Source organism: Gekko japonicus, unplaced genomic scaffold (assembly GCF_001447785.1).
Source record: "Gekko japonicus isolate JY-2015 unplaced genomic scaffold, Gekko_japonicus_V1.1 scaffold4305, whole genome shotgun sequence".
Lineage (NCBI taxonomy): Eukaryota > Metazoa > Chordata > Lepidosauria > Squamata > Gekkonidae > Gekko > Gekko japonicus.
In genome coordinates, this window is record NW_015166564.1 from 55710 (window position 1) to 78413 (window position 22704).

A 22704-nucleotide genomic window follows, 5' to 3' on the forward strand; every position below is an offset into this window, starting at 1 on the left:
ACCCCGAACCACCATTTTTTGGTCCATGCCCATCCCTACTTCAAATGCTCTTTGCATTTGATCCTATGCTTACCTAGGAGTAAGCACCATTAAATAATACCACTAAATGCTTAGCTACTGGCATATATACAACAACAAAGTTCCTCTGCTAGAACAGTAATTCCATTTGCAGAACAGGGGCAGCAAAATAAATTATTGCAATATTTATACTCTTCTTTTCAGGCAGCTTACAAATCTACATCATATGAAGTACTACAAAAACCCCTCCCCCAACAAAATGCCTGCAGCATTAATCCATATTCTACTACAGACTCCCTCTTTACACTGTATGGTGTTCCTGAGGTTCCACTGGCCTCCAGCAAAAATATTTCAGAGGCCACTATGGGCTATAGCAGGAGGAGGAAGTGGTAAAATCCCCACTTTGCAAAGTTCACAGGTGGTTGGCTACACAGAACTACATTTCAGGGATGGCAGCTTAGTGACAGATTACATGCAGGTTTTTTTACCCAAAGCAGTTGTAGGTAGTTGTAATCACAACTAGAAGTTTATGAGGGCAAGACCTGATGTGGCCCACCTAGCTACAATCAAGCACCATTCTGGTACAGTTAACAGCCTGAGCTGTCCACCCCGGATTTCAACAGGCTTCTGTGCAGGAAGACATGCCCTACTCATTTTGACAGCTTTTGCCAAGGTTAAATACAAATACAAAATAGGTCATTGTTTTATTGGTTGAACATGATGATACCTGGATATTGTGACCCAGATGTTAAATTACATAGGATGATGGGATAGGAATATGAATATTTACACAATACTACTAGCTGTAACAGCTCTGAGGTGCTAGCTGCATGAAACCATCACTGTTTTGCTTGACCAGACAACATGTATTTAGCCATACATCTATATATGTGTATAATACAACCAAAAACACAAATTCTTACTTTACTCTTCTTAATTTTTTGGCTTTTGCTTATATTTTAATACAGTGTGCTTATTTTTGTCTGTGCAGTATAACATGGCACATGTGTTGTTTGAAATCCTAAACCTATGGACTTCAGAGACATTTATAAAACAGTATATGAAATTAGAATCAAGTTCTTGTAACGACCTTTGAAGATTCAGCAGCTTGATGGATTCTGGTGGTGTTGGTTTTGAGATTGGAGTTCTATTTCATATAGAAAGAAAAAAATAATTCCATGCATCAAGTGGCGTCTGTTGGAATCCATAATCTAAGTTTGATATACCCCTAAGTTCTGTATACAAGATGACAATGTCTCAGTTGCTTCCACACTGAGGAACACTGGTGGCAGCCATCTCCAGTCTGTATTCTGATGGAATTTAGATTCTTGCCTATAGAAGCTCATGCCACTATAAATTTCATAGTCTTTAAGGTTCGTTGCAAGAGAATACAGACAAGTGGCTATCCCTTTTTTGATGTTGGCCCTTGTCTACAGTTATCTATTGAGTGTCCCTCATCACTCCAGAAGACAAGCCACAGCAGCTGGATTAGAACTGCAAACTTCGTTCATTTCCATTGCCAGTTGCAGGATTTTAATAACACAGGAAAATGCTGTTCCTGCTTTTGCTGAAATCTAAGCGGCGCACATATTGCCCTATTTATGTACAGAATTCCCCTTGAACAGATAACGTTAAAAGAAAAGATACTATGGGAGACAGTGCATGTTCTGTGAAATATCATTGGCACCACTTGCCAAGTTGTTGGATGTTGTCACTTTCTGCAGTCCTTGTCCAATTCACATAGCACTGTCTCTATTCAAACATTTCATAATGACGTGTTTGCCGTACACGGGGAACCATGTCAATAAGTAGCCTGGAAATAAAAGCAAAAAAATTATCAAGACTGATAGTTTCAAAAGACAAACAGTCGTATACAGTAATTCTGGAAGCTGTTAAAGGAGATCTGCTTTATGTTCTCATTTTATTATCTCACTTCCTCCCCAGTGGATCTTACCAGGTGCTATGAATACCTGGTTATATAATACATCTTTTACCTCCATGGAAGTAATTTCAGATTTCAAATAGCCTTTATTAATTTAAAGCATTTTTATCTTGCACTCTTAGCCAATGTTCTTGAAGCCACTTATTTAAAATAATAAAAACATTTTAAAAAGTAAAACTAGACAGGATAAATCAGCAGCAGAATATCAAATCTAAGAAATGCCATGGCATAAAGTTGACAGAACAGTCCTAGAAGAAAAATAAAGACAAAAAAAATGCCATAATAGTACAAAATAAAACCAGACATTACAATGTAGTAGTATATAACCAGAATGAATAACATCCAAATTACCAGTCAATAAGTTCCTGAGGAAAATGGTTTGAATCCACAAGAAATTTCCTCTGACAGAAGGAATTTGTCAGAAAAACAAGTTTCTTACCTCACCCCTCCCACTGCAGCTTCCAATGTTCCCCAAAATGATCCTCCCGAAGGACAGCCCCACCCCCCCAGGAACAGCACGTGGGTTCAGTCAGAGATCTGTACCAAAAGCAGGGAATCGAGGGAGATCTCTCACACACACCACACACAGAAACCTTCCACTGGATTCAACCCCAAATGTTTAGCTGGCATCTGAAAATTAAAATACTTTGCACTAATCAAATACATGCAGTGGTCAAGTGCTCAGCAGGTTCATTATGAGAGCCTATATTCTTTTAGGTACCCCTTTCCAGTCCATTTAGGTCTTTTTTAAAAAGTAACATTCTGAATTGTGCTCACAAAACAAACTGTAGTTTTTCTAGAACTGGCAAGATTTTATTTAGTTAGTTATATTCCTCCTTGTGGCTCAAGGCAGCTTACACGTCACAGTCAAAACATTACAATTTTAAACCCAGTGAATAGTTTCCCTCTAGTCTTCATGAGCCAACAATCATATGGTTATTTTCCAGGACATTCCTGGGCTCACATTTGAACATAAATGGAATCCATGATTCAGTTTGTAGTGGATAGTGTGCTCCACCTAAAAAAGGGGGCAAGAATTCACTGAAAGTAAAGGGGAAAGTATTTCACGTGTCTATTTGTTTAACATTGCTTTGTTGTACAAACAGCCTGACCCCCACAGTTATCACTCCCAAGTGATAAAATACTGTAGGGCTTGAGGTAGAGAAGTAAAAGGTAAGTAATGATCAGATGTATGTAGAATAGGCAGTTATGTGAAATGCTTTAGAGTCCATGAATGCAGCCTACTCTGCACCTCGTCAGATATGAGAAAAAACACACTGACTGTAATTGTTCTGCATGCGAACACATTAACGCAAAGTAAAACAAAAGGAACGATTCTACTCACTTGGCTCCATAGGCAAATATTGTAAGTCCAATTAAAACTCCTATACTTCCATCCAGGTACCAAACAGAGGCATTATGTTTAAAAACCTCTGCACTTAGTAGGATGGAGAATCCCATTATTCCTCCTACCAGAGAGTTGAAACCTGGAAAGAAATATAAAACATTAAGGCTTGATCCTGCTAAAATGAGCTGACTGTAGAGAAATGGTGTGTGTGGGGGGGGGGTGCACTAAGGAATAAGCTGGGCTCAATGCTGTTTCATATGAAAGTAAAGAGAGACCATTAACTGTGCTGCTATTACCACTGTAATAATGTGATACCGGCCCTTATTTATAGCATCACATAGAGGTTCCTCGATATATGTTACCTTTACAAAAGAGGCAGAAACCCATTTGGTGCCCGAACAGGGACCTGCCGCTGGTGCTCCGGATTTTTGCTGCTGGAAGCGGGGGTGGGGGGCAGATGCTTTAAGGAAGGTGCACCTGGCTGTTTTTCAGCTATCCTTTGGCCTCAGGCCTGCTCGTGGACGTGGCTGTTTTGGGCATCAGTGGACGGATCCCTGAAGTCCAGTGATGAGGAACCAACTTCTGTCAGCCGGCAAAAGGTACCTTTTTGGGTGGATCTGTAAATCCTTTGTCAGTCTCCCTAATTTGGGGGCAGGGGTGTGACACCTGAAGGGTTTCTGGTTGTGGTTTTTAACATTTGGAGCTTTAAAGGGGACAGGGAAGAGATCTTCTGGAGTGCAGCAGATAGGAAAAGATGAATTTGAAATTTTATCTGATTAACCTTCTTCTTTTCTTCGTAGTCTTTCTTCACAGCCTTCCCCCTTGATATTGTTAAGGTTGAAGCCGTAACTCCTGGGGGGGACAGGGAACCGAGGAAGTCAGTGGTTACTTTCTCAAATAATCCTACTAAGGCAGATATACAGATGCAGGAGTCTTTTGTTGCACCTGATGTGAAACCAAAGACTCTGACCTTAGGTTGTAACACTAGTAATCCTGTCCCTTTGACTTCTTCTCCTGATGAGGGTCAATTAGAGGCACAGTTTGCTAAGTTTGCTCATTCTGTGATGCCCCTGAGAGAAATTATGATGCCTACTGCCCAAACTGGATTTGTATACTGCCCTCTCTCTAATACTGATTTGTTGTCATAGAAATGGGGTTTGCCAAAATACAGAGAGAACCCCGAGAGAGTGTCCCAGGAATTCGAGGATCTCTGTAACATGTATCAGCCCACATGGTTGGATGTCCAGCAGATTTTGAATCAGATTCTTTCTCCTGAGGAGAAACGGTTGGTTTTAGATAAGATGAGCTTGATGAGAGAGCAAAAGGTAATTCTGGGGCTGCAGATATCAGCACTATAATTCCTACTTCTAACCCTACTACTTGGAGTCATGGTACAGTAGAGGGGAGGGAGAAATTTGCTGTTTATAGAGCCTATACTGCAAAAGGGTTGAACTGGAGGTTCCAAAGATGACCAATTTAAATAAGGTTTGGGAAATAAAACAGGGGAAGGATGAAAACCCATCTTCATTTAGGGGGCATTTAATGGAAGGTTTTCGGAGGTGGGGGAACATGGACCCCAAATTGGAGGTAAATAGGAAAACTTTGAATGCTATGTTTGTTGGGAATTCAGCACGGGATATTAGGAGAAAGTTGCAGAAAATGGAGGATTGGGGTTCAAAATCCTCCTCAGACCTGGTTGAAGCCACTTACAGGGTGTATATTAATCGTGATCAGGAAAAGGAGAAGAAAGCAGCAGCTGATTCTAAGAAACTGTTGATGGCCCAAACTGCTATGTTAGCTCAGGCATTGACAGAGAAGAAGGGAGGGGAAGGAAGGGGGGGAGACCTGGGAATGTTCCACAGCAGTTTCCAAAGGTCTCAGCAGTCACAGCAGTTTCCAGCCTCTCGCATTCCTCAATTTCAAATGAGGGGGCAAGAGGATGCATAGGGGTGTCAGGGGCAAGGCTCCCCACTTGCCGAACCCTTGATAAAGATAAAGATGGGGGATAGTGAATATGATGCTCTGTTGGACTCAGGAGCCACTTTTTCTTCTTTGTCTGCTCCCCCTTCTGGAATTGCTGTTTCTTCTCAAGCTACTCAGATTGTAGGAATAGATGGAAATCCTACTGTAGAGTATTTTTTGCAGGAGTGTGATGTGACTTTAGAGGATAATACCTTGTCTTGTTCATTTTTTTAACCCCTGACTGTCCTGTTGCTTTGTTAGGTAGGGACTTGCTTTGTAAATTAAGTGCAGTGTTAAGTTTTAATGAGCATGGGGTTACTTTGCATCTTCCTCTGCAATCAGGTCCTCACTACTTGGCTGCCCTTCTGGCTACACAGAATAAACAAGAACAGTGTTCTTCCCATGGGGATTTCATTTATGGGGTTGATCCCAGGGTTTGGGCTGAAGAGGGCACTCCTGCTCTTGCCTTGGGGGCACCTCCAGTTCATGTAAAATTGAAGCCAGGAGTGGCTCCAATCAGGGTGCGACTATATCCACTTTCTGCAGAAGGGAGGTTGGGATTAAAGCCTATTATAGAGCGCCTGGTGAGGGAGGGAAAGCTAGAGACATGCACCTCTCCCTATAATACTCCTATTCTGGCTGTACCCAAAAATGAAGCTCATACTAAATGGCGTTTGTGCCAGGATTTGAGGAAATTGAACCAGGCAGTTCAACATGCACATCCTATAGTTCCAAATCCATATACAATCTTGTCAACAATTCCAGGGGATCATAAATGGTTCACTGTTTTGGACCTTAAAGATTCATTCTATAGTATTCTTCTGGCACCATCTAGAGACCTTTTTGCTTTTGAGTGGAAAAACCCAATTACAGGGGAAAAGACTCATTTTCGTTGGCGGATTTTGCCTCAGGGTTTTGTGGACAGTCCAACAATTTTTAGTAAATGTTTGGCCAAATCTCTTCAGAAATGGACTATTACTGATGATGTGGCTTTACTCCAATTTATTGATGATCTCTTGATCTCAGGACGTGACAAAAGAAGAGTTCAGGAAGCCACAGTGTCTCTTTTGAATTTTTTAGGTGAACAGGGATACCATGTTTCCAGAGAAATATGAATAATCAAAAAAGGGGAAATATCTTTATAGTCCCATCTAGACTACAGAAGTGCAAGAATTAATGTATTCTGCATTTTTGCAGGTGCTTACCAAAACTGCCACCATTACACTCAAGCAGGGAAGTAGTTATGCATATGAAGATGGATGTGTAAAAACGGAAGAAGCTTGCATTCCATCCTGGAGTGGCAAGATGGATAGACTTTAATATGGCCAGCTGAGAGTCCTAAAAATTGGTTGTACAAAATATTGTGGGATAGGGTAACACAGATTGGGTGGGAGTTAGACAGCCATCCATCCAAAGTAAGGATTGGTCCTGCACAGACGCTCCTATCTGGGAGGAGAGGGTTTAAAACAGTCCATTCATTTGATGAAAAAGCACCAAAAAAGAGAGAGGGGCAAAAGAGAGCATCCGGCTACATTCCTGCCACTTCGTACCAATTACTGGAAGAGGATAGAATGCCAATGTAACATTGCACTTAAGTGTAGGCTAATTAGCTATTCTTTCTCATCTCATTTGTGCTAGACTTTTCTATAGTATGTATGCGAGTTAATAAAAACCTTTTTATTAAAAGATGTTTTAACTGCACCAAACCTTTGTCCAGCCACCTAGCTGTTTCAATACACTTATGCATGCTCATCTTACCTTACTGATGACATAAAGGCACTGGTAGGAGTCTGGTGCACAAAGAATTAGGCGCAATTTGAGTGGTGGCAGATTCCACCAAGGAACCCCAAAACTAAGGAGATTTGGGGAGTAAGACAGTTTCCCAATAGAGTTTGGGATTTGTAACAAGCACACATCACTGGGCAACTGCACTCCTACAGCCATTCACTGTCTTGGAGTAAGTGACACGTGGGGTAGGGACCTTGGGCCAGTTGTGTTAAGTGTAAGACACAAACAGGGTGTGAAACTATAAATAAGTTGCTGTTCCAGATCAGGAGCATATGATGATATAAGCATGGTGCATATGACGACTCTCATCTCTTGCATGTTTATGGCACATGCAAACATGTCTATTTAAACTAAATGGACTTCAGTTTTATTTATTTTTTGTAATTTTTTTGTCTTAAATTTTTTTTATTTTCTAATCTACAAACCTACAGGGTCAGGGTAATGGAAAAACCTAAAATAAGAGTAACAAGGATCGTAATACAGACATATAAAGTTATTGATACGTCTCTGTTAACGTAGTAGTAGAGCATGAAGATTACTAATGCAAACATGTCAAGCAAGCAATCACAATCTCTTTAGCTAAAGTGTAAATATCATAGAATTGATGTGATAAAATAGACTACAGGCTATCGGAGTTAAGCTAATTTGCAATTTCCTTTCCTCTTATCAAAGTCCAAATTAATTTTTAGTTCCGCTTCAGATTTAAAGAATTTGCCAGACTCTTCGAGATGGTATCGCAGCCTTCCCCATCTTTCTCTAATTCTTCATCTTCTGTGTCTTTGTTCGCCTCCACTTTCTCAGGTCCATCTTCTGCTTTCTGTTGTTGTTTCAGGAACATCCACTTTATTTCTTTCTCACTGAAATTTCTTTGAGTTACTTTTGCATCATCTCCTGCTTGACGTTAAGGTTGGTCATCTGGTCCAGTAGAGGGCGCAAAGCTACAGCAGTCAGTTTGGGAAAGTCTGTGGTTACTTCCAGTCTAGTGACCGTCGATGCTGTGCTGGCAGTTCGTATTTTAAGTTTCGATTTCAACGCCATTTTTTCTCCTGCTGCATCATTGTTTATACAAGAGGAAAGTTTAAAAGTTCTCCGTAAGTCTGGAATTTATCACATTCTTACTGATCCACCACACACTTCATCACAATCTGCTTCCTTCGAGCTGCCCTTTCAGCCTCCCACTTTAAACTCAGTCATTTTGAGATCGGGCATTCCCCTCCCCCTTCCGCTTGTTTGGAGCTTTCTAGTAACGATGTATCGATTGGTTGCTGGATCATAGCTTCACTCACATTTGTACTTGCATTCACTAGGTATGTAGAGAGGATTGTTTCTTGGGATCCTTATATGCTCTGTTCGGTGTGTGCCTCTTGGTGCCATGCTGGCTCCATGCCGTGGGGGCCTATCGGGGCAAAAAAGTACCTCAATCCTTTGGCTTCCGTCTTGGGAGAGGCACCTCTTGCGCCCCAGGCTGAGACCCCCCTACAAGAGGTCTGGGGGGTCCAAGATCAACTTGGACACCCCCCCCCCACTGGCATGTTTGCAGGGCGCTCACATTAGAGCTGTGATGGAGCACACCCGCACAGCAAGTCACCAAAACCAGAAGTCAGTTTTATTTTTCAAGTTCTGGCCACAAGACGTCACTGTGAACATGTCACACATACACAACCCCAGGTATCTGAAGAAGTAAGCAGTGACTCATGAAAGCTTATGTGCACATTCATTTTGAGTGCACAGCTGACAGTTTTCTGCAGGGTTTTACTTTCTCTTCAGTTATACCTCAATTTCTCAATATTCTAGTCAAATATAGAAATTTTGTTTCTGTCTCTGTCTTGACTCTAATTGGCCCTTTCTGGCAACTAACCCCCCTCCTCTGTTGGTTGAAGAAATTCTGTTTCTCTGAAGAAGTGCGGTTGCACATGAAATGTTATACCTTGAATAAAACTTTGTTGGTCTTAAATGTGCCACTGGACTCAAACTTTTTTCTAATCAAATATAGTGTTAGGTAAAATCATGTTATTTCCTGAGACAGTGCATTAGTAATTACTGAGATTGCAGCATGAAATATGTTGGTAGGATAGTCACAGTTACTCGTTACATATTGATAGATCAGGATAGGTAGCCATGTTAGTCTGTCTGTAGCAGTAAAAAAGAGTAAGAGTCCAGTAGCACCTTAAAGGCTAACAAAATTTGTGGTACAGTATAAGCTTTTATGAGTCACTGCTCACTCCTTCAGATACCTGGGGAATGCCCCAAATCTCTATGGTTTATATGTTGGGGGGGGGGGTTCAAGCTGGCCCACGCAGGGCATGGAAATTCATTGGCTCAGCTCTAGGTCCACCCCTATTCAGAGGCTAGTGGAAACACTTTCACACTAGGGTTGCCTACAACCCTGGAGAAAAAATGTCCTGTCCTTTTCCCAGAGGCTTAATGTGTGGAAATTAGCAGTTTAAGCTTTTTATAACATGGAGGTAAATAACATCACTTGGGAAACATTTGCATTAACTTTGTATTAAAGGGACAGGACATTTTTCCTCCAGGCAAGTTGGCAACTATATTTCATACAGAGATGGCCTGTGGTAACCAGTTTTACTAGCCTGTTATGCCATGAATATGCGCCATCTTCTATTGAAATCAGGACCTACAACAGTGGTTGATCTACATGGCCCACGTAGAACCTCAACAGACACATGAAGTATTTTCAGCGGCCTTTATTTATTTGTTTGTTTGTTTCCATTTATACCCCGCCCTCCCCGCTACGCGAGCTCAGGGCGGTTTACAGGAGGCAAAGCCAATACAAACATATTTAAAACCATTTAAAATCACAATACAAACATTATTATTAACAAAAGTGCTCTAGATGTTTTAACATGGGTGGCCAAATTCACCAATCACATTAATAATTCATTATTATTATGTGACATGTCCCTATGAGACATATTGAGCCAAAAACGTCTATGAGGTAGATCCAGACAGCCTTTCTGCACAGGTGCTTTCTCTATGCAGCACACACACTCTCCAGAGAAAAAGATACTGATAACCAACTCCCAAACATATGTGAAAAGGAATGGGAAAATATATTTTAGAGGCAAGAGGTTTTAGCTCAGCTCTAAAGGTGACTGGCATTCATTTTAAAAAATACTTTCCAACAATGTCATTTATCGAACTATGGCCACAAGATGTCACTACCATTCTGTAAATAAAAATTACTTAGAGATGGACCTCCAGGCATCATAAAGTCACAGCTATTTTTTTTATTCAGATCAAACCCCTTGTAATTTTTAAAGTACTATATGCATTGGTTTTGTTAACAAAAGCATATAGAAATATAGCTATAGCAGAAATATGGAGGCCGTTAAAATATGAGATAGAAAACAGAAATGAATTCATGTGAATCCTGGTATTTGTTAGTTTGTTTTTACTATTTTAAATGCAAATATTTTGTACAATAATGGCTAATACAAAATAATCCAAACAAAAATCTCTCCTATGAACTTCATATTTACCTTATAAAATATTTTTATAACAATAAATAGCACCAATGAGTAACAAACCTCCTAAATCTGTCACTGGGCAAAGATTTTAGCTTCGTCTACATTCATTTATTGTTCCTTAGGCTGGCAGTTGCCAGAAGTACTTGCAAACAAAACTTCCTCTTTAAATTCAGGTAAGTGGTGCTGACATCATTTTAGTAGTTAAAATTCTACAGATCTGTTACATAAATTGTAGTCTTCTTTCCATACCTCATTTCACCATCTGTAACACGAATAACGCTTTCTGTTAAAGAGGAAAATAATATTTGCCACTTACCATCCGTTAACAATGCTCTGCTGGTAAGCACACTCCCCAACATAAATTTGATAACTGCCAAGGTAGTGCAAAGGATACCACTTAAAATGGAAACACTATACAGAAAGTCATCCTGGAAAAGAAAATAGAAAGTGTCGTTTTTGCCATATAATATAATGCAAGTTTACAAAATAATGTGTCAATCTGGGCCCAAGCACACTGTGTGAGTGGGCGTATGTGTGATTCATGTATCTGCTGCTTGTGCTTTCTATGTAATGTCAGAAGTAGATTCTCTCCTCTAGTGAGCCTCCTCTTGGTGGGGTAGATGAAGAACTACCTTCACACCAGAAATTAAAAAAAAAAGTACAATAGTTATTTCTGCATCTACTGTCACCATCCCATAATGTTCAAGGCCTCTCAGGATTAAGAGCCAAAATCTAAAGTAACTAGATTTCAGTAAAGTAATTTTGGTAAGGTAATTTATACCCATTTCTACCAGCATTTATCACATTAAACTCTTACAATTTGATATATAACAACATATGCACACCCATATGTACACAGAGCTTATAAAACAACATCCACCTAGCACCAAGCCTGATGAATTTTTGGCACCAGGATGTTTGTAGGAATTTGGCACCAGGATTGTTTGTAGGGATGGGCACAAACTAGCTTGCAAACTAAAGTTCATCACACATTTTAGCTGGTTTGTGGTTCAGGAAGTGATGTTTCACAAAGTTTTGGAGCAGTTCATAAATGGCTATATTTTGCAGACAAACTGTTGCCAGTCAATTAAACTGTTTACAAAACCTCAAGGCAACAGTGGGGGCAGAATTCTCCAGCCTTGGAAACACCAATAGGAGCCCTCTAAAGCTTCACAGGCATTGCTGGCTGCCAATAAAAGAGTTCCCTATTATGCAATATGGGCTCAGAAGACTATATATTAAGTGAGCTCTGCTCCCACCCCTTTCTTTTATTGGCTGGTGAAGCGAGAGAGGGACACAGAGCTAGCAGAGCTGATGAATTGCTTTGCTTTCTGTTTGTTTATGATCCGCTGTTGGGGTTTGGGATTAGGGTGTAGAGTGCACTCAAGGCTCTGAGCCACCAAGTGTCTGGGCTCACACTGAGCACTGGGGCTTAGCTATTGGGTGCCTCCCCAGATGGCCTACGTTTATATACACCCCACTCCTCCTGCTTGTGGTCTTCTCTCTGCTGGTGGGGTGTGGAGTGGAGTCATGGCTCCCTCTGAGCCACACAGTCTCTGTGCTCATGCTGAGAAGAAGAAGAAGAGATTGGATTTATACCCCGCTCTTCACTTGGCGTCTCAGAACGGCTTACAATCTCCTTTCCCTTCCCCTCCCCACAACAGACACCCTGTGAGGTGGGTGGGGCTGAGAGAACTCTGACACAAACTGCTCTTTTTCAAGGACAGCTGTGCCAGAGCTTGCAACTGACCCAAGGTCACATCAGCAGGTGCAAGTGGAGGAGTGGAGAATCGAACCCGGTTCTCCCAGATTAGAGTCCGCGCACTTAACCACTACACCAAACTGAGCACAGGGGCTTAGCTATTGGTGCCTTCCCAGAGGACCTACATTTATATCCACCCCCACTTCTCCTGCTGGTGATCTGCTCTGATCTCTGCCACTGGGTTTAGGTTGTGGAGTGTTCAGGGGATCTTCTCTTCTCTCTGCACTCACACTGCAAACAGCAGCTTAGCTATTGAATGATTTTATATCCCCCCCCTCACCTTTCCTACTAGTGATCTGCTCTGCTGTCTGCTGCTGGGGTTTGGGTGTGAAATGTTCTGGACTTCGGGATCTGATCTTCACTCTGCGCTGACACTGAGCAAAGGGGCTGAGCCATGGGGTGCCTTTATACTCCCACACACACTTCTCTTGCTACTGAATTGCTCTTCTCTCTGCTGCTGGAGTGTGGGTGTGGAGCAGGCTCATAGCCAGGAATTTTTAAGTTGGGGGGCATTTAATTTCTCAAGGGGGCACTGGTTAATTTAATTAATCCTCCTCCGTGGGGGCGCTGCCAGCCAGGCCGCCTCCCCACCTGTCTCTGTCATCACCAGTGGCACTGGGTTGCAGGAGGCAACCTCTGGCTTTGCAAGGCCAACTGGGCCGGCAGTGGGATGGCAAGAAGGGAAGGCGGGAGCATCAAGGGAACATACCAGGAGTGCTAAGCAGAGCCAGCCTGGGTCTCCTCCGGGGATAGCGTGCTCCACTCGTTCATGCCCTCGTTGCCTTTGGGAGCCTCTCGCAGAGCAGGCGGGCACTTGGAAACTGCTGGAATGCTGTGCTGGGAAGGTCGGCCCGCTGGTCGCAGCTGGCGCCAGCTGTGCAGTAGAAGGTCAGAAGGAAGGAGAGCAGCCGGAGTTCAGAGGCCCAATTGCCTCCTGTGCCTCCTGGTTGGAAAACCTTCCCCGATGGAGCTCTGCACAGGAAGGGGGGAACTGGCGGGGCAGGGGAGGTCAGTGAGGTGAAAAGGGGAGCACTCAGTTTTATTTCCCACCTGAAGGGGGGAAGGTGGCTTCAGCACAGGAGCATCCCTCAGTGAGAAAGAAACCAGGACAGAGTCATGCTGCCTGGCCAGGAAGATGCTACTTTTATGCCTCCCCCGCCTGCCTCCCTGGCAGCTGAGTCACAGCCCCCGGCAGCGGCCACTGCGGATTCCGGGGGCCCACCTGCACCATGATAGGTTCCCCAAAGGGGATGCGGGCATGAGTGAGTGGAGCATGCTATGCCCAGAGGAGCCCTGGGCCGGCTCCGCTAAGCACTCCTGGTATGTTCCTTCGATGCTCCCGCCTTCCCTTCCCTCCTTGCCACCCCACTGCCGGCCCAGCCAGCCTTGCAAAGCCAAAGGTTGCCTCCTGCAACCCTGCGCCATGACAGAGGGGGAGGACTAATTAAATTAGCCTGAGTTGTGGGGGCGGGGAGCCTCTTGTTCGGGGATGGAATTGGGGGCATTTGAAGGGGCCTTTGAGGTAGGTTGGGGGGGGCAGCCCCCAAATGCCCCACCATAGCTACGGGCCTGGTGTGGAGTGCTCAGACACAGGGATCTGATCCTATATCTGCACTCACTCTGACCATAGGGACTTAGTGAACACCATGAAGATGAAAGTGGGTGGAAAAGGTGCTTGTCGTGGGAGGAAGAAGCCCTCTCCCCCCAGGACACCAGAAGCCCCTAGTCCCTGAGCACCAAACCCAGTCTGCCCCCCCCCCCAGAGTCCCACTCCAGCAGAGAATCACTGGGGTCTCAGAGCCTTCTTCCCTGCTCTGTCCTTGGGGCATTTCCAAGAGGAAACAGAGATTTTACCAACATCCAGACATTAGCAATTGCTAAAACTCTTTGGAAAGGACTCCTCTTACAACAGTGGTTCAGAGATTTGGGGGGGGGAAGCATCTTCTCCTTCCAGGTCCTAACTCCCTGCTGCTTCTGCTGCACTAAATATACCTCCTCTGTTGCCTCCCAGCTCCGCACCAGAAAGCAGCTGTGCCTAGTCCCACCCACTCCAATTGTGGAGCCTTGTTTCCAGGCCACCCTGTGGAAACAATTTCACACCCTCCCCAGTGATCCCTGTGGCAGAGTGTCAGGTGTGCCACGCTCATGTCCGCAGGGGCCCAAACACCCAACACGTGTCTTCCTTTGTTGCTGTCGGAAGAAGGAGCAGTGGTCAGTGGAAAGGGGAAGAGGTCCACTCCCTCTCAGCAAGGGGGAGTGGGATGCCCCTCCATGGCCATCCTCCAAGCAAGCCCCTGTTTGTTTCCATTACATTTATACAATTCACAATCACAACAGGTGATCTCTTATCTGTACAATGTGTTCCACTAATGATGAAGAACCAGAAATTTCATCTAGGGGTGGTCTGTGACCAGGGGATCCTTGTGTTTCGACCTGAGGGCATGCTTCCCTTCCTTGTGGTGTCTGGCTGGGGTATCTGCCAAGCAGCTGTGGGGTTATATTGGGTAGCCCTCATTGAATCTGACGATGCCTGGTCTGTCTTTTCATCTGTCCTTCATAGCCTGTCTTTTTAGACTTGAGGGGTGGCCCTGTCAGCTTCACATGTTTCCATTTATCCTCGGAGTAGAAGAATTCACTGTGATGGATGGGTGCGCTCCAGACTCAGTTGCAGAGTAGAATAATACACCCCTGTTGGTGGGTGTGCTCTGCACCTGTGTGTTTAAGCCTTAGCTGGTGGGTTCCCTCAGCTGAGTGGCCACATTTATTATACCCTCCCAGATGCCATAAGGTACTTTGGGGAGCCCCCTTCATCTGCCTTTCCATCTGTCCTTTGAAAATTGGCTGTGTGTTTCAGCCCAGGGGGAGGGGGGCTGGGAGCTTTATGGGCACGCTTTGGGGTTTGGTTGGGTGTAGGGCTTCAAGCCACGTCTACATACGTTGTTGCATACTTTGTGGATTGGTTGTCAGGGTTGGACTCAAGGCTTTGAGCCACCATGTTTACATACATCTCAGGGCTTCGAGCTACTATGTCTACATACATCTCAGGACTTCAAGCCACCATGCCTACATACGTCATTTCACGCTGGTTTGGGTTTGAGTCTCTGGTGGACTCAGGGCCGTGAAAGCAGCTGTGCCTCCCACCTGCTCTAGTCATGGGGCCTCATTTCCAAGCCACCATTTGGAAACATTTCTGCATCCTGACCGTTCTTCAGAACCTGCCTTTGGAGACTTGGAGCAGGGGTTACATTTCTTTGTAGAGTAGAAGAATACACCCAGGGTGATGGTGTGGTGTGCTCTGGACCTGTGTGTTTCACCCCTGGGGGGAGTGTGGGAGCATTGTGGGCACATTTCCCTTCCTTGTGGTGTCTGGGTGGGGAGTCTGCCAAGCAGCCATGGGGTTATTTTGGGGAACCCCTGCCAAAACTCAGGGGATGCCTGGTCTGCCTTTCTGTCCTTCTGTCATTTTAGATTTGAAGGGCAGTCCTGCCAGGTTCGCATGTTTCCATTTATGGATGGGTGTGCTCTGCAGTGCCTATGTGTGTAAGTCTTAACTAGTGGGTTCCTCGGCTGAGTACCCACATTTATTATATCCTCCCAGCTTCCATTTGTGTACTTTGGGGAGCCCTCTTTGAAACTCTGGGGATGTCTGCCTTCCCATCTGTCGTTCAAATACTGGCTGTGTGTTTCAGTTTGGGGGGGAGGCTGTGAGCAATGTGGGCACGCTTTGGGTTTGGGGCTTCCAGTGGACCCAGGGCTTTGAGCCACCACGTCTACATACATTGTTCTGCCATCTGGGGTTTGAGCATCAGGATGGGACTCATGGCTTCAAGCCACCACATCTACATACATTGTTGTGCCACCTGGGGTTTGAACATCAGGATGGGGCTCATGGCTTCAAGCCCTCACATCTACATACATTGTTGCACCTTTTGGTGTTCAGCTGTCAGGGTTGGACTCAGGACTTAGAGCCACCATGTCTACATACAACTCAGGGCTTTGAGCCAGGACATCTACATACATCTCAGGGCTTCCAGGTACCATGTCTACATACGGCCCTGCATGCTTTCAGGTTTGGATGACAGGGCTGGACTCGGTGCTTCAAGCCACCATGTCTATATATGTCTCAGGGCTTCAAGCCACCATGTCTACATATGTTGTTGCATGATGTGGGGGTTTGGTGTCAGGGTTGGACTTAGGGCTTCAAGCCACCACATCTATATGTCTCAGGGCTTCAAGCCACCATGTGTACATGCGTCATTGCACAATGAGTTGGGTTTATGTCTAAGGTGGACTCAGCGCTTCCAGCCACCATGTCTACATACATGTCAGGTGGACTTCGAGCTACTGTGTCTACATGCATTGTTGCATACTTTCAGGTTTGGGTCTCAGGTGGTCTCAGTAGCACTTCAAGCTACCATATCTACATATGTTGTTGCACGTTGGTTGGGTCTCGGGGCACACTGCACTGGTTCTGCTGGGCTGGTAAAAATGCCCCTCACCTTCAGTTTCTACTACAGAGATTAATTCTGTTCCATAGGGCTTCTATTGCCCTTGCTTTCAGGGGCCCCCCTCCACTGGAAACAATGGGGATGGGGGGACCTTCTTTGAGGGGCCATAACTTGGACCCCATAAATCCAATCCTCACCAAACCTGGAGGGCAGGTAGAGGAGAGTCAGCTGGAGAAACTCTGTGAGTTTGGTGTCTCTAGCACACCGGGGGGAACCCTGTAGCTAGACAGGTTTTGTGGGGCACAGAGGGGGCATAGTGACTAATTTAACTAAATTAATTAGTTAATTAATATTTTTCCTCTCACCATCAGCTTCCCTTTCCGATTTTGCCCTCCCAACAGCTCTGCAGGTGATGTTGAGAAGCAGTCCCCCAAAACCTATGGCCTGGGAGAAGTCACCTAGGATGGGAACAATGCAAGGCTCATGATGAGCCATTCATCTCCTCTCCCTCCCCTCCTTCCAGGCTGGGGTGGGAAGGGATACAGGTGATGCTTGTCTGCCTTCCTCCCTATCTCTCCTGCCTGCCATACCTTGACCGGCAAAGCGAGTGGAGGCCCCTCCTTGAGGTTCATGTGGCTTGCCAGCAACTTTCCCCAGTGGTGCGCAGGGCAGGCAGACAGGAGGGCTCTGCAATTGACATTGCCAGCTGGGGTGTGCAGCTACGACACGCAACAGGGATGCCTCAGGAGGTGAAGGCAGCAAGGGAGGCCTGGCTCAGCCAGGAGGGGAGGAGCTACGCTGTCCATGGCTCATCACATCTAGCCACACTCTGACACAGAGGCGAGCGTCTGGCTGGGTACGTATGAGGCCTTTTTAATCTGTGAAAGTCCATGGTTTGGTTCGTGGTTCATTGCCCTCCCTACTTGTTTACCCAAACATTTTTGGATTTTTAATTATTGCTGGCTGTATGTTCTCTCTCTCTCCCTCCTTTTATTAGCACTTGCATGTAATATCTGCTTTTTTGCTCATTTGTTGCCTACACCAAATAATTACTGCTGGTACTGGTTTTAGAGTTTGACTAGGTTTAATGTAGTTGTCTTATATTTGAATGTATTGTGAATATTAACTGTTCCTTCTACCATTTTAATGTTGGAAATCATCTAGTGCATTAAGACAGATGACATGTAACTAAAATAAATAAATATACTTTAGTTTTTATAGAGGGTAAGATTTGACAGAGGGTATTATATGACAGCACTATGAAAATAAATTATCTTAAACAAGAACAGACATTTGTCTAAATATGAGGTGCATTTGACACATATCATACCTAGCTCTGCTTTTTTCTTCAGTTTAAATATCCCATCCATATATTCCTCCAAGCCCAAGCATATGCCAAATTTATAAAATACATTAAACGTTTGCTCTGCTTCATTTTATGTTTCAACCTGAAAGATTTACAAGAACTAGAATATTATCTCTAAAACTCAGTTTGAATCTTTTCACAAATATGTATGATTCTCTTTACATCCGACAAAGATAAAAAGCCATTTTCACACATTGATTTCAATATACACTAATGTTTTCAATTCTTCCCTTACAACATTAACTAGAAAGTTATACTTCGAGGGATTTTATTACATGTAGTGCTGCTCAAAGCAAAAGCAAATGAAACTGTTCCTGTAACGAGGAATCTGACTTTCAAAATAGTATCCATAAATATTTTAAAATCAAATGCTATCGTTATTCAACTTGGGAATGGCCTGCATAGAGTTTATGAAGCAGCATTCTGATAGCCTGTAACTTCTGAAGTGGCTCATATCAGGGGGCACCCCACAACACTTGATTGTGTGCCCATCCTAGGAGAAGCCAGAATTAGACTCAAACAAGAGGGACCCGTGATACTCGTGGGTAGGTATCAGGGCTGAGGAGGAACTGGCCACAGGTAAGTCCCCCCCCGCCTCTGGTGGCGAGGCCTGAGCGGCTTCCAGCCTCCAGGCCCGTCGATCCCCTCCCCCCTCCCTGGGACCCCCGATCCCCTCCCCCCCCCCCGTGGTGAGGACTGAGTGGCTTCCAGCCACCGGCTGCCCTCGAGTTCCCAGAGTGTTCCCTGTGCATGCGGAGGGAACACTCTTTTCGTTTGGGGGGAATTTAAATATCCCCTGTATACTTTTTTCAACTTTTTAGATTTTTCTGCTCACCTGGAGACTACTCCAAGTGTGCAGGAAAATCTCCCTGCCCCCCAGGTGCCCCCGATGTGCAGATTTAGATATCCACACGCAGGGGGCACCTTGGCTATTAGATATATAGATACAGCACAATCATGTCGGGATGGCCTAGTTCATGACTGCTGCAATCATTGCCATACTGCAGCCTCCTAACAAGGCTGTTGTTTCAAGCTGTCTGTTTCTCTCTTCCTTTCCTTCCACCCAGTTCAATAGTTTTGACTGCTCAGCCAGATCTTCCACTAGGGTGTTGTAGAAAATAAAGCAACCTTTCTTTTTTTCTTAATTTATCTTCCTCTTTTCCACACTTTTCTCCTTCTTCACAATATGCCTTCATTTCTCTCCCTCTCTTCATTTCTCTCTCCTGCCTTCTAAACCCTCCTTTCATTTGTCAGTCTTTGACTTAACTTCTCATCCCTGGTTGACAGCTTAGAGCATACTTAATAATAGTACAGCAGCAAACCCTTGAAGAAGAAAAATTGGTTTTTATACCCCACTTTTTTCTACCCTAAAAAATCTCAAAGTGGCTTACAATCACTTTCCCTTCCTCTCCCCACAACAGTCACCTTGTAAGGTAGGTGGGGGCTGAGAGATTTCCAAGGGAATTCTGATTGGCCCAAGATCAGCCAGCAGGCTGCATGTGGAGGGGGAAATCAAATCTTGTTCTCCAAATTAGAGTCTGCCACTCTTAACCAATACGACATGCTGGCTCCCATGATGTAGCAAAGTAGTAAAAAAATGTCCCCCTCCTTACCTGCATGGTAATGGAATGTTAATCACTGGCTAACACATGTGGAACAGAGGTTAAATTCCCCTCCCCTTAATTAGATTTAATTACATTTAAAACACTGTCCAAGAAGTCATGCATCTACTATCCCTTGTAAATGCTACTTTACTACTGTAGACATTAAGCTTAATATTATGTGCCAAATGACATTGTCTTTTTAGAAAATATATCAGCAAAATCAATCCCACTACACAGCATAATTAATTTGTCCCTGCTTTTGTGCTAGGTAAAAATACAAGGGTAAACTTCAATAGAATTCTTATTGATTTTCTTACTAAAGATTTATTGTGATACCAAGTTTTTGTGAACTAGATGTAAGATTATCAGATATAAGAGGTGTGTTCTATATCGGTACACATATGTATGTGTGTACAAATCAGACACATGGTTTGGATTCCAATTCTATTGGGGCCCAGAAGGAATCTTTATAGCAGAGCCCATGGTGACTCTCTGCAACCTTGTCTAAGACTACAGTGTCTCTCTAAAAAGGTTCTTTGGGAATCACAAGCTTTTCCCCCCATGACCCTTTTCAACAAGTGCCTTGATTGTGTAGAGTTGCCAAAATTTCTGCACAATACACAGCTCCTCTGCCTGCGGAACCAACAGGTTCCTGTGGGCGGGGACCACCTTGCCTCCCCCAGAAGGGAGGAGGCAGTGATGAATGACGCAAGTGTCAGCATGGCATTTAAAGGCAGTGGCATTTAAAGGCCAGCTCCTCCCCTCAGCTTCCTCTTTCGCTTCATGCTTGGCTGGTACTGGTCAAGCTCTAAGGTGGATGCCTGAAATGGGAAGCACAACTTAGGCCATGGCTCAGGAGCCTGGAATCCAGCAACCTTGGTTTCAGGGCTGCAGTGGGATGGGTGAGGAGGCTCCCAGCAACAGATGGAGGGTGGGGGGACATGGCTGATTCTTGGAGAGGCCGTGGCAGCAGCTGCGACCCTTTGGGCAAGGGTAGGGTTGCCAAGTCTACTTACCTTGGCGGCGGGGGAGCCTCGCCAGGCTCCAAGAGCTCTCCGGCGATGCGCGTGCGCCACCAGCATGTCACAGGAAGGGATGTGCGGTGCCAGCATGTCACAGGAAGGGACGTGCTACGTCGCTCACGTTGGGGGTGTGGCCCCGATCATTGGAGAGGTTTTCCCTCCGACAATCGGGGCCATGCCCCCAACGCTGCGCTTTGGGGGGCGGAGTTCCCCCCGGGGCCCAATTCTGTGGTGGCGGAAATCGGGCCTCCAAAGCGGGGGTTTACCCGCCCCCCGCCCCCACTTGGCAGCCTTAGGCAAGGGTCAGGTGCTCCCAGCATTCAGAGGCTGTAAGCAATGCCGCGGCAGCCCTTGAGTGGGCCAGAGCAGCGGTGGTGGCCATGATATGGGGCTTGGGGACCCAGTGAGGGTGTGGTAGGCCCAAGGCATCCAGGAAACACCTGAGGGAGGTCAGGGCCACAGGCCACCTTCCTGCAGGCCACGGCAGTGGCAGTGGCCCCCTAATCAGGCCTGGAGCCAGGCCAGGGGGTAGCCAGGGGCGGACTTATAGTATGAATGGGAATATAAAACTTTTTTCTTTTGATTATTCATATTTTTCTGGTTTTATAGATTTTTCTCCCCAGTAAGATTTTATTAGGATGTAATGAAGGCCTATTAAAGAGTAGACCTTTACCTTTGTAGGTTAGGGTATTTTTCCCGTTGATGCTAACATTTAGCTCCGTATCAGAGAGAAAAACACCTTTTGTTTGGTTATAGAGAATCCTTGGCCAATATTATTCAGGTTAAGTTAAGGAAACACTTGACGATGTTGTGTAGACACACCTTTCTTTACATTTGACCAATAAGGGAACTATTACTCAGATGATGCATTGTCTTTTGTAACCCATTATGCTTTTTAAATATTATCTTCCTGACTAGGTCACTCCAAGTATAAAACTTCATGTATTTCCTGATTGTGCTCAGAAAGCAGTCAATTTTTTTTTGATGTGCTGTTTGGCCTGTTTTCTGGTGATTGATTGCAATTAAACACTAAGGTCTTCCTCCTCATTTTGACTTCATTTTTTTTACTGGGATTCTATTTGTATAACAGACTGGCACTGGGGTCTTCTAGGTGGGGGCCAGGTGTCCAGAAACAGGCTGAAGGAGGGATGTCTCTTTTACTGTGCAGGGGCAACAGTGGAGTCCAGGGATTCTGCCTATGGTGGGAAAGGCACCCACCTAGGTGGGGGCCAGGTGTCCAGAAACTGGCTGCAGGAGGGATGTCTCTTTTACTGTGCAGGGCAACAGTGGAATCCATGGATTCTGCCTATGGTGGGAAAGGCACCCAAGAAGGGGCAAGGGAGGCCACACAGCAGGGAGCCCATGGCCCAGGCAGCCTCCAAGCAGATGGAGCTGGCCATCTCATCTGATGAGGAGATGGAGGATCCTACTGTTATGGCCATTTGTCTAGGTTGGAGGCACTGGAGTAAAGCAAGAGGGAGTCCCCTACCAGTTTTACAAGGACACATGCGGAGTCTCGCATGGTCAATCATCGCTGTGGTGGAAGGCATTAATCCCAAAAATTTCTTTTTTAATATGAAGTGATTGTTGGAATCTTACTTTTCCCCCACCATAGAGAACAATGGAGGGGATAGGAGCAACCTGTTTGGGGGCCTGTAGAATTGGACCCCCTGGTCCAATATTCTTCAAACTGGGCGGGTATCTTGGGGGGAGGCTCCAGCAGCTACCCTGTGATTTTGGAGCCTCTCCCTCAAACCTCCTCCCCTCCAGCCCCCAGAATATACCCTATGTTTTTGCCATTGACTTCAATGGCCCATAGGATATAATGGGCCGAATTCCCACCAAAATTCGGCGGCAAGCCAATTCAGATCAGAAAATCTGATTCAGCCTGCACCAGCCCGAAAGGGGTCTGAATGGGCCATTTTTGGGGGTGCATTCGGTTCGAATGAACCGATT

General features: G+C 45.0%; 1 protein-coding gene across 1 annotated transcript; it reads right to left on the minus strand.

The window, feature by feature from the left end:
* Positions 1-1710: 1710 nt before the first annotated feature.
* On the minus strand, positions 1711-19741 carry LOC107111388 (transmembrane protein 163-like). Its single transcript, XM_015412354.1, has 4 exons — positions 19736-19741; positions 10863-10974; positions 3306-3447; positions 1711-1831 (listed from the first exon to the last, which is right to left on the minus strand). The coding sequence occupies exons 1-4, from the start codon at positions 19739-19741 to the stop codon at positions 1771-1773; spliced, it is 321 nt and encodes a 106-aa protein (XP_015267840.1). The 3' UTR covers positions 1711-1770.
* Positions 19742-22704: the final 2963 nt, after the last annotated feature.